Genomic DNA, 12,798 nt, shown 5'->3' with positions numbered 1-12,798 from the left:
GTCATCAAAACAGGAGAACAAAAAAAATTAAAACAGCCGTAGATATTTTGTTATATTATTTTTTTCTTTCATTCTCCCCCTGTCTCTATTATCATTCAGCGGTCGGTATCAATTAACTTTGTTCAACACCTAAAACCATAGCCAATAGAGCCATTCTAACGTATAGACCGTATTTCATTTCTCTGAAGTATGCAGCACGGTGATCATAATCAACCTCTTCCTTGATTTCATTGACACGAGGAAGTGGATGCATGACAGCCATGTTTTGCTTAGCATGAGCCAAAATCTTGTTATCGACAATATAGAAGTCCTTCAGACGTTCATATTCTTCAACGCTGCTGAATCTTTCTTCTTGAACTCTGGTACAGTACAAAACATCAGATTTAGAAATGATTTCTGGGGTCAAAGCGATACTCTCGGTTCCTAACAATCCCTTACCTCTCAACTCTTCTCTTAGGGATTCAGGTAGTCTTAGTTCCGGTGGAGAAACTAAGTTAATAATGACTTGGTAGTGCATTAATAGACGACATAGAGAGTGGACAGTTCTACCATGCTTTAAGTCACCCATGAAAGTAACTGTAATACCATTGACTGTACCTATTTCTTCACGGATGGTAAATAGATCTAAGAATGCTTGTGTTGGATGTTCACGAGAACCATTACCACCGTTAATAATTGGTACAGGGGAGTACTTAGCGGCAATATGAACAGACATTTCTTCAGAGTGACGCATAACAATAGCGTCGGTGTAGCATGCAAGTGTTCTGATGGTATCTTGTAAAGTTTCACCCTTTTTAACAGAAGAAACGTTAGGGTTGATATTAACAACTCTACCACCTAAACGTTCCATGGCAGCGATGAATGATGAACATGTACGGGTAGAAGGTTCATAGAAAATGGTAGTAATAACATGACCTCTCATCAAGTCCAAAACACCTTCACGTGCAACAGCTGCTCTCAATTCTTGTGCAACAGCAAATAATGCATGGAAATCAGCACGGTTAAATTGTTTGATAGATAAGATATGTCTGCCTTGGAATGGGTTGTGTTTACGGATCAAGTTCTGGATGGCACTTGGTGCGGTTAGTTCTCTTGGTGGTTTAGAAGACATTAATTTTTGCTGAATTGGAGCGTCAGGGATGGCATTTTCAGCAGAATCAACATCCATATCAGATAAGGAGAAGCGTCTGTTAGAGGAAGCAGTGGTTAATGGAGCTGGTTCAGGAGCAGATTGAGTGGTGCCCTTTTTCATAGTTAGGGTACCCTTTGGTTCAGGAGCAACCAATTCACCACTTAGAACTTGAGTTTCACCATTGATTACTACACGTTCGATACCACCACGAAGTGCTGATTTGGAATGTGGGGTCCACCTCTTCTTATTGGTAAAGGAGAAATCAAGATCTAGTTCAACCATTGATTCTTGCTTAGGAATATTGAAGATATTAGAAGGATTGTCATGGAACCTTTCAACGATATCATCCACAGTTAGTTTACCTTCCTCAACTGCAGATAGAAGTAATGGTAAGGCATCCTTAATACCTAATCCAATTTCGACCTTGTTACCAGTAATCTCAGCCAATTGAGTTGGAAGAGATCCGATACTAAAGACGTCAATGTAGTCAAGGTTTTTCCAGAAAAATTCTAAATCGTCTTCATCTGGAAGGAACATAGCTTCCGGCCAATCTTCTTGGGTGACAAACAGGGAATAGACATTGATGTCACAAGTAACCCTTGGGTGCTTCTCCTTCACAGTCATAATTAAAGACAAATCTTCCTTCTTGGAAACACCGGTAATGTGAATTGGTCTATCTTGCAAAGAAGCCAATAGCAATACGGATGCTAAATCAGCAGTTTTAGCTTCAGCAATGACAGGCTTATTTTTTGGCCAGTTCTTTAGCAATTCAGAAATAGTAGAAACTCTGTCCTTCAATTCATGCAAAGGTAAGAAGAGAGCATTTGCTTGGTCTGCAGTCGAAGATATGTGTTCGACATTATGAGCGGTACCGGCAACGGTGAATGCAAAGTTTGTATGACAGCTATCTCCTGCAACAGATTTGGCAACCTTCAAGGAAGTCTGATCGTTGACAATAGGACCTCTGCCGGCTCTTGGCATCAACTGGCAAAAAGTGAAACCAGATTCCAAAAATAGACGGGAGGTTTCCTTTAGCTCCTCTGGCCCACCAACAACGTTGGTAATGTTAGGCACATATGTTGTAACATTAATCAAACCTGGCATAGTAACTGTTCTATGAGAAGTTTGGGCATCACGTTCAGATACAGTTAGATCAATATCCATGGAAATTGCCTCAATTAATAACTTAGCACATTTAACATTTGTAACTAGAGGAATAGAATAGTCGACAGCCATACGACGAGTTCTGTAACCTTTAGATACATATGAGGCTGGACGACGGAATCTATTAGCAGAAGGTAAGTTAATGTACAAATCAATCTCATTGTTAGCCAAATGTTGAGTCAAAGAGTATTCTTTCTTTTCAGTATCTTCTTCATTTAGCACTTCCAAGTATTGAACAGCAATACCATGTTCAGATAAAAAGTCTGCGGTACCTGCGGTAGCAAATAACTTGAAGCCCAATTCATATAGTTTACGAACAGATGGAAGCAACTCCATCTTTTCCTTGTAGGAACCAACGGAAAGAAGAATATTCTTCTTTGGCAATTTGAAACCAGTGGCAATAAGCGATTTCAAATAGGCCTCCTGTTTAGAATGGCCAAATGTTGCAACCTCACCAGTTGATGCCATTTCGACACCAAGCACAGGATCAGCACCTGCTAGTCTTGGGAATGAAAATTGTGGAACCTTGACAGCAACATAGTCATCAGGCAATTTTTCAACAGGGTATGGAGTAAATGGAATGCCCATAATAGCTTTAGTAGCTAGTTCAATCAAGTTAACACCGACAACCTTAGAAATGAATGGGAAAGAACGAGAAGCACGAACGTTACATTCAATAACCTTAATTTCGTTATCTTTAGCAATAAATTGGATATTATATGGACCGGTAATTTTCAGGGCCTTACCAATCTTAGCAGTAGCGACAACAATTCTGTTGACTGTTTCAGCAGCAAGATCTTGAGGAGGAACAATTAATGTAGCATCACCAGAGTGAACACCTGCATTCTCAACATGTTCAGAGACAACATGCATAACTAATTCACCGTTACGAGCCACAGCATCCATTTCAATTTCCTTAGCATTTTCGATATATTTGGTGATAACGACTGGGTATTCACGGGAAACCTCGACAGCTTGGTTTAAATAAGATTCTAAATCGTTCTTAGAGTAAACAGTATTCATAGCAGCACCAGATAGGACATAAGAAGGACGCACTAAAACTGGATAGCCGACCTTCTCAGCAAAATCCTCAGCTTCATCCATAGATGTTAGTTCCTTCCAAGCAGGTTGGTCGACACCAATTTGATCCAACATACGGGAGAATTTATAACGGTTTTCAGCTGAATCAATCATATCTGGTGAGGTACCTAGGATTTTGACATTTTCACGATGCAATGAGATAGCGATATTATTAGAGGTTTGACCACCCATTGAGACAACAACACCGCTAGAAGTTTCAGCTTCGTAAATATCCAGAACTCTTTCTAGGTTGATAGTTTCAAAGTATAGTCTATCAGCCTCGTCATAATCAGTGGAAACAGTTTCTGGGTTATAGTTAACCATGATTGTTTTAATTTTATTGGCACGTAGTGTTCTAACAGCAGTGACAGCACACCAATCAAATTCAACTGAAGAACCAATACGGTAAACACCTGAACCAAGAACCAGGACACCGTGGTCATCAAACTTAACGTCATGAGTAGCAGCATTGTACGTCATATACAAGTAGTTGGTGAAGGCAGGGAATTCTGCAGCAACAGTATCGATTTGTTTAACAAATGGAACAATACCATATTCCTTTCTTAGACGACGAATAGCAACTTCATTGGAGTTGGTGAAGGAAGCAATTTGTCTATCGTCGAAACCCAGTTGCTTTGCTTGTCTCAGTACTGTAGAGGATAAATTTTCAATGCCTCCACATGAAGTGACCTTCGAAGCAAACTTGGTCAAATCGTACAACTTGTTCAAAAACCATTTATCAATATTGGTCATTTCCCAAACCTTTTCAACAGAATAACCCAACTTTTCATATGCATTAGCAATAGCAAAGATACGTAAGTCAGATGGATTCTTTAACTCATAGTCTATGTCAATTTCTAAATCAGTAGAGTTAAAACCTAAGTTAGAATATTCAGTTGATCTGATAGCTTTTTGGATAGCTTCTTCAAAAGTTCTACCAATACTCATGACTTCACCAACAGATTTCATAGAGGATGATAACTCAGTTGAGACACGAGTAAATTTCTTCAAATCCCATCTTGGCATTTTAACAACACAGTAATCTAAAGATGGTTCAAAGCAGGCACAAGTAGATTTAGTAACAGAATTCTTAACCTCATTTAGGGGAATATTCAAACCCAACTTTGCCGCGGTATAAGCCAATGGGTAACCAGTGGCTTTTGAAGCTAGAGCCGAAGAACGAGATAAACGAGCATTAACTTCAATAATACAGTATTCTTTAGAAACTGGGTTCAAGGCATATTGAATGTTACATTCACCAACAACACCTAAATGTCTGATGACGTTGACAGCAGTGGTTCTCAGCATGTTGTAATCTTCATCAGATAAAGTTTGGGATGGTGCAACAACAATAGAATCACCTGTGTGGATACCTAATGGATCAAAATTCTCCATGTTACAAACTGTAATACAGTTATCAAATGCGTCACGAACAACTTCGTATTCAACTTCTTTCCAACCCTTCATTGATCTTTCGACTAAAACTTGAGGAGAAGAAGCAAAAGCAACATTACATAAATCAACCAATTCCTTTTCATTGTTAGCAAACCCAGAACCAAGACCACCAAGTGCATAAGCAGCACGTACAATAACAGGGAATCCAATATCTTTAACAGCATTCAAAGCCTCTTCGACAGAGTTAGCTGCTTGAGATTTAGCACACTTTTCGTTGATCTCATCAATAGCGTTGGCAAACAATTCACGATCTTCAGTGGTAATAATGGTATCGATTGGGGTACCCAACACTTTAACACCAAGACTTTCGAATTCATCCTTCATCTCGATACCAACGGACAGGGCAGTTTGACCACCAAATGTGACATAAATAGCATCCGGCCTTTCATGTAAGATAACCTTTCTGACAAATTCAGCAGTTACTGGTAAAAAGTAAACCTTATCAGCTAAACCCTTAGAAGTTTGAATGGTGGCAATATTTGGATTAATCAAGATAGTGTAAATACCTTCTTCCTTCAGTGCTTTAATTGCTTGAGAACCAGAGTAGTCAAACTCACCGGCTTGACCAATAGACAGACCACCTGAACCAAGAACCAAGACCTTCTTGGCATCAACTCTTGGATGAGCCTTCAAGTTGTCTTCAATCTTACCACCTGGGAATTCCACTTGCTTCAAAACACCAGAGGACTTGTGTTCTAATACGGATTGGATAAAAACATCGAATAAGAATTCTGTGTCTCTTGGACCAGGAGTCGATTCTGGGTGAAATTGAACAGAGAAGTAAGGCAATTCACTGTGATATATACCCTCATTAGAATCATCATTTGCGTTCACAAATAGTGGTTTCCAGCCTGGGGTTAAAGTGTTAACATCAACAGCATAACCATGGTTTTGGGAGGTGATGTAACAACGACCGCTAATAGTTGAGGTACATGGGATATTATGACCACGGTTACCAAACTTTAGTTTCAAAGTAGAGGCACCAGAGGCTCTAGCCAACAATTGATGACCAAGACAAATACCAAATATTGGAGTCTTCTTGCTTTCTAAAGCCTTGGTCAAACGACCAGCAAGCTCATTCAAGACAGACGGGTCACCAGGACCATTCGAGATGAAAAGACCATCATATTCTTCTTTAGTAAAGTCATAATCCCATGGGACAACGAGCAATTCGACACCTCTTTTAACAAAACAACGGATTTGGTTGTACTTCATACCAACATCAATGGCCAAAATTCTAATGGTCTTCCCGTCTGGGCCTTTTTGTACGTTAACGTACTTGTTGTCAGTAGGAGGAGTGAACAATTGAGGTTCCTTCAAGGAGACCTTAGCAACCAAGTTTTCAACGTTTGGGTTGATCCATTCTGGGACGTCAAAAGCGGATTTCCATTGAGTAGTTGAAGTTAATGACAGGTCAGCACCGTCTTTTTGAAGAGCTAATCTACCTAGCATAGAACCAGAATCTCTTAGATGTTTAGTCAAAGCTCTGGTATCAACACCGTAAACTGCAGGAACACCTTCTCTCTTCAACCATTGGCCTAAAGAAGATTCAGCAAGCCAATGGGAGTATTCTTCAGTATAATGAGAGATGACTAAACCGGCAACATGGATTCTGTTACTTTCGAAATATCTTGGTATAGCTTCAACAATCTCGTCTCTTAAGTTAACATCTGGGACACCGTAATTACCGACTAGTGGAAAGGTGATAACCAAGATTTGACCTTCGTAAGAAGGATCGGTGATGGATTCAGGATAACCTACCATACCAGTTTGGAAAACCAATTCACCGGCAGCAGATTTCTCAGCACCAAAAGAGTAACCTTGTAGAGTAAGACCATCTTTTAGTTCCAAAGTAACCAAACGGTCACCGGTAGTCTCCATAGGTGGAGTAATTGGGGCAACAGGAGCAGACATTTTTTTAATTTTATTTCTGAGTTAATAATGGAAGCTTGAAGCTTTTTAAAGTATTCTGTTTTATTAGTTTTTAGTTTAGTTTTCTCTACCACCAGAAAACAAAGTAAAGCTAATCTAAAGAGAAATACTTTTTTTTTGTAGTTTTGTTTTGTTAGTTAAATATATTAATAAGAGTAATACCTCTTACTTGAATTGATAATAAATTATCAAAAAATATATTCTTTTATTTTCGAAAGATTATACTATTCTTTCAAAAAGATATTGACTTATTCTATAATGAATTTAATACTTTTTTTTTCTTTCACTTGCCTAAAAAGAAAAAAAAAATGAGAATAAGTTAAAAATCAAAGGTTGCTAATGTAGCTTATTATTACTATGATTTCTGTTTGATGTATTAAAGTTAGTATAATGCTAATTTTGATTTCTAACATAAAAATAAAATATTGATGATTCAAACATTTTATATTTGCCCTCGAACTCATCGGATCCTAAATTTTTTGCATTTTCATTTTTTTTTCATTTTTTTCAGTAAAAAAAAGAAAGAAAACAAATAAAAATCCAACTAACCCTTAGAGATCCATGTAGAATTTAGAAATTCCAGCTCGATGACTAAGGGCCTTCTTAATCTTTATTTTTTTTCATTAGGACCCTAATATAGTCCCGATAGTTTTCGATAACGGTTTAAATGCTTGATATTTCAAATTTTGTAGATGACATACTTTATAATTTGGTGTATTGAAACTTTAAAAAAGGATTCTTATATCAATTGTTCCTTTATTTTTGTAGTATACAATAGTAATTAGTTATTTTCTATATGAAAAACTTGCCTTTACTGTTCTACAGATTTTTTTACAAAAAGACTACTAAGAAAAACAAAAAATGGTAAAGTAAGTATAAACATACTGACCTTCCAGTAACAACGAATAAATTAAAAAAACGATGGTTCTTTTAAACATTGAGAAATAACAAATCCAAGAGGAATGGAAATCTTGAAAATGATCGAGATGAGCTTCAAGAATATTTTATTACTATTTATACCTTTTTTTTTTCAAGAAAAAAATTTTTTTTTCAAAAAAATAAAAAAAAAAATTTCCTTTCTCTAAATCACCCGTTTAATCACAGTCACTACGGGGTTTTCTTAAATCCATCGGTCGATAAAAACTTTTCCGGCGGACAATTTGTGAGACTTGTCTTCGTAATTTGGTACACCTTCTAAAAATGGAAATTTGTCCTGGGATGTGACGATTTATGGAAACCCTAAAAAGGACAATGTCTGTCTAATTAGAGGACAAAAAACTGGACAAGCCTAAAATCCTGCTGAGGGGTTCCAGAACGATGAGCCATGGGCCTATATTTTGAGGACAAAATAGACAATAAGTTGTTATGACAAATGTGAAAGAAGAAAGAAATAATGATATATATCTAGAGAAAAAAAAAAAAAATGGATGATGTATTATTACGTACATATTAACTCTATAAGACCTTATTTGGATATAGCAATGATTTCCCACCTTTCTTGAGCCATTTGATCGCTCTGCGATTAATACTCTTCTTTTTCTTGTTTTTCTGTAGGTTCTGTACACCGCCTGCTCTTTTCAATGCCAAATCTTCAATGTGATCTATCCGTTCTAGTCTGTCACTAGGCAAGATGATAGCACGGTCAAGTGTGTATGGTAAACCTCTATTTCTACCTCTAATTAGTAGAGCTATGATGATTAGTTTTGCCATTGTATTGAATTGGGCTGAGAGGGATTGGTTAGTATCTGGATAACCTAGCGAAAGACCAACGGTACCATATGCACTGACACATTCAAAAATCACAGCAAAAATATTGAAACCCGGTTTAGTTAAATCTTGTATGTGTGTATTTTCACATATACATATGATGAAAACACCCAGGAAAACATACCAGATATCGAAGGTCAGCTGTCTCATTAAATGTGCTACAATGAAGGATTTCTTACCTTCTTTTTCACTTTTATTCCCTCTCTTCTTCTTCTTCTTCTTCTTCTTCTTTTTCTTGTTTTTGTTGTGATCATTTGCTCTATTCTTGCCTTTAGAGGTCGAATTACTACTACCTTCGTTAGATGAAGATTCTTCGCTGTCGACTTTGGCATGATTGGAGGGCGCATAGTATTGTGAATCCATGCTGCCTTCTTCATCATCACTGTCTCTGTTGGCACCTAGCAACTCTGTGTCAGAGCTTTCTTCCTCGGACTCTGATTCACTTGAACTTTCTTCTTCCATTTCCTTTCCATATAAACCCAAAGACTGCTCTTCGTAAACATTTGTTCTACGAATAGAAATTGCAACTGGTAGAACGGAGACATACATCATAATCATATAGGAAACTTGGATAGCGGCATTTAACAAACTAACATTAACAATTGAGAACCCGGCTGTTCTTGTAGTTACTGCTTGGAATAAACCTATAAGGACTCTGTGACCTTTGGAAAGACCCCTCACCGTGATGTTACGGAAGTCTAATATAATGAACAATATCCAGTCAGTGATATTTAATGCTAAAAGAATGAAAAGTAGCCACCAAGTTGCCGCACTGGGAAATAACAATGTGAAACAACGGCGAGGATGGTCCAATAAGAATCCCAAACTTTCCTGCTGTTGTGATAAATCAGGAGCAAATTTGTATAATACCCAAATAATGAAACGCAACAGTACAGGAAACCCAGTATTACCAATGATAATGAACCATATCATCACTATTTGAGGGTAAATAGCAGTAGAAAAAGAAGACATAGAGTCAGGTGTTAGAGTTAACCCCAAATCATTAAATGCGCTCATAGCAGTAAAAAAACCCCACCAGGCAGGTGTGACACCGTCGCTTTTAACCAGGTTTTTATAATGCGTCTTTGTAGTAATCCAAGGAACTAACATCACAAACGTCATGACATGAAAACCGACATAGTAGAAAACCAAAATTTTACAGAGTAGTTTGGTAGCTCTATACTCAACACCTCCTAATTCTTCTTTCTGTGTCTTAGATAAGTCAACGAATAGAGAGTTACGGGCAATAGTTGGTTGCCATGATAAGTAATTTGCACTCATTGTACGAGAAAATGTATTGTTCGGTGGCACATAATCCATATTCATTCCAAAATAGTTGTCATCATTCATTCCGACATCAAACTGTAGATCCATATCGTCTATGGTAGAGGATTTGTCAGGATCGTTGTTATAACTATATTGGTTATTGTTGTTATCTTCATAACCATTAGAATGTTGAGCACCATTTTCTAAGTTATGGAAAAAATTTGGATTAACGCCCTCAAAATCAAATTTTTTATTCCATAGACTTTTTCTACGTTTTTTGTCCTTTCTGTGGCTTTGTTTCCAGTTTTTATAAACCATTTTTTGAAACCTTGGTTCTTGCGCTAATTTATCCAAATCTTTAGGTGATATGAAATCGTAAGTGGTTGATCGTTCTAGATTTCCACTAACGGTTCTATCTAATGCATTTTTATCATCGTCACTTTCATTATCTGCAAAATAGTCCTCACCATTATCATTAGTTTCGGTAGCATCATTACTTGAAGATTTCAATTTATTCTTTGCACGCTCCCAATTTTCCAGCCTATCTATAGCACCTCCAGACAGTCTTCTCTTCAAGTTATGTCGTATCTTTTTCCCCTTTGTAAACTGCTTTAAAAAGGAATTGCTAGAATGTCTCTTCTTAGTCGCATAAATAGTACTGATTTGTGAAGGATTTTGTTGGTTTTGATGGAGTAGTTTTTTTCTAGGAGGTTCAGTAATATTGAACTGAATTTTAGGTTGTCCTGTTTTAGCGGGTGAATCGTTTTCATTTGCTGTTCCAAACGTAATATGTTTGCTCTCTTCAATATCACCTGTTTGATTACTGTCGTCATTTACATAATGTTCCATCCTATTGAATGAATTCTGATCGTCTATATCTGAATTGGAGCTCAAAGCTGAATTTGCTGAATCAATGGAACTAATTTCATCCCTCGTATTAGAACCAACATCATATGAACTCGTGTCGTATCCTTCGTCACTATAATCTTGCTCGTTTTCTCTATCACTGTTAAGGCCATCTTCATCCGATCCCGACTCAACAGCTTCCTGTCCCGTTGCGTTTTCGTTATCATTCGATACTAGCTTATTTGATAAGTGCTCTCTTTTGCCAATACTATGTAGATGAAGAGATTCATTTGAGTGGGGTTTGCCATCACCAATGCCAATTGCTCCATAATCATTTTCTGTAGTTGAAAGCTCATCATTACTTGTTTCAATAGCATTTGAATTACCACTACCAGAAGCTGAATATTCACTTACATCTTCAGGTTCTGATATATGATTAACGTCGTCACTGTAAGAGTTACTATTATTCGGACTGATGTCTTCAGTGGATTGGGAGTTACTATTATTCGGGCTGATGTCCTGAGTAGATTGTGAACGAGAATGTATTGGAGTCATTACTGGTGACCTCACCTTTTTCACATCTCTTATAGCATTCCCATCTCTATCTATTGGGGAGCCGATTACTAATGCTGGGCCTTCTTCTTCCTCTAGATGTTCATGTTGTTTATGTTTATCTTGAAGCATCATAATCGACCTGTACATGTCCTGTGGGGATATATCTTTTGACCTGCGCCTTTTGAATCTTTCACGTTTATTAGGTGCTGAATGGTCGGAAGTACGGTCACTGAATAAGATTGGCCTCTCGACTTGCTTTCCCGGTATTTCGTGTGCTGTATTAGTGCTCGTAGGTATACTTGACGTTCCGGATTTTGGCGACATAGACTTCCTTATTCTTCCAGCATCAGCAGAAATCACTTGGTTACTAGAGGCACTATCAATTTGGCTACCATTTTCGCTACTTTCGTCTCTACTGTTTACAGAGTTCTGTTCATCTCTGTTAATTAGTTCACCGCTGAAAAGTTTTTCCTGAAAGTTCTCAGCAGCGTTATTGCCTGTTTGTACCCTATTCCTGTTTTGTGTAGTATTTGTTCTTAATCTTGAAAGCGTCCGCGCAGTCTTCTGTCTTTCTAAAATAGTTTTAGTTCTTCTCATCTTAAAATTTCTCTTCGACGAGTCTCTGATATTGTCAAAGTGTCTTTCAAACCAGTACAATCTTACAAACGCCAGAGCTCCATGAATTGCAATGGGTGTACAGAGATTACAAATGATGTAAATGATAATTTGTTGGTATAACGTTAAAGCATTGACATCAATTGTGTTTAACCCACCTTGGGTTGTAGCTCCGGACGCAAGGAACAAGATATCAATATATTTAAAATTCCTCACTGGATACATTAATATTGATGCTAGTATTGTCATTGAGATAATGTAAAAATAATGTACAGCGATAAAGTTTGGGAAAACATATTTTTGTATAGGGCTCAAGTAATGACCACTTTTTGCAATGACATCCCTAAATTTATGACCAAAAGTTTTCTTGTATGAAAATTGAAACGGAGTAAGAGTATGAACCCTACTTAACCGCCTTCGTAGCTCCATTTTTTGTTTGAATGAATTTATACTGTATCAATGTTGTTAAGTAAAAAGTAGGGGTAAAAGGGTTGTCGTAATAGTTTGAAGTGAATAGAATTGAAATGAATGTAAGCAAAAAATAAACAAAAAAATGAATACGATTGAATGTAACAAAAAAATAAGTTATTCCCTTTAGCCTATACTTTGAAAGCTTTCTAGAAACACCGGTATGCAGGGGTGTCTTTTCTATAATTTTCTAGACTTTCCTATGATGGACGAATTAAAGTTGCGGGAGGATGGAATGGTGAAGATTAACAATAAGCTGATAATTACCACTACACTTGCTTCTATAAAACAAAACTAAAATCCTATTGCAGGATTTCCAGGTCGTGCAGTGGTGATTAGCCAAAATAAGAGCTCTCTTTGTCTCTTAAAGTCCTGCCTCACTGCCTTTGTAGTGGGGTAATACAAAAAGAATATCTATAGCTGATTAGACTCTTCTTTTAATCAAATAGGTTAGCTTAAATACTAGCAACTAATACCTTTTTAATGCCTCATTGTTGTTATCACCAAGAGAGCTCATC

The 12,798-nt window shown here is 37.2% G+C and overlaps 2 protein-coding genes across 2 annotated transcripts; both read right to left on the bottom strand.

The window, feature by feature from the left end:
- Positions 1-112: 112 nt before the first annotated feature.
- On the bottom strand, positions 113-6,745 carry URA2 (bifunctional carbamoylphosphate synthetase/aspartate transcarbamylase; the record flags this gene model as incomplete). The annotated part of the gene is made up of 1 exon (XM_071051219.1): positions 113-6,745. The coding sequence occupies one exon, from the start codon at positions 6,743-6,745 to the stop codon at positions 113-115; it is 6,633 nt and encodes a 2,210-aa protein (XP_070907915.1).
- Positions 6,746-8,218: 1,473 nt separating this feature from the next.
- TRK1 (Trk1p) lies at positions 8,219-12,241 on the bottom strand (the record flags this gene model as incomplete). Its single annotated transcript, XM_071051218.1, has 1 exon — positions 8,219-12,241. One exon carries the CDS (start codon positions 12,239-12,241, stop codon positions 8,219-8,221), a length of 4,023 nt encoding a protein of 1,340 aa, XP_070907914.1.
- Positions 12,242-12,798: the final 557 nt, after the last annotated feature.

Source organism: Nakaseomyces bracarensis, assembly GCF_045282275.1.
Source record: "Nakaseomyces bracarensis strain CBM3 chromosome Unknown Scaff5_0, whole genome shotgun sequence".
In the NCBI taxonomy this organism is placed as follows: domain Eukaryota; kingdom Fungi; phylum Ascomycota; class Saccharomycetes; order Saccharomycetales; family Saccharomycetaceae; genus Nakaseomyces; species Nakaseomyces bracarensis.
The sequence above is the reverse complement of the archived record's forward strand: the minus strand, read 5'-3'. Positions and strand labels throughout refer to the sequence as shown.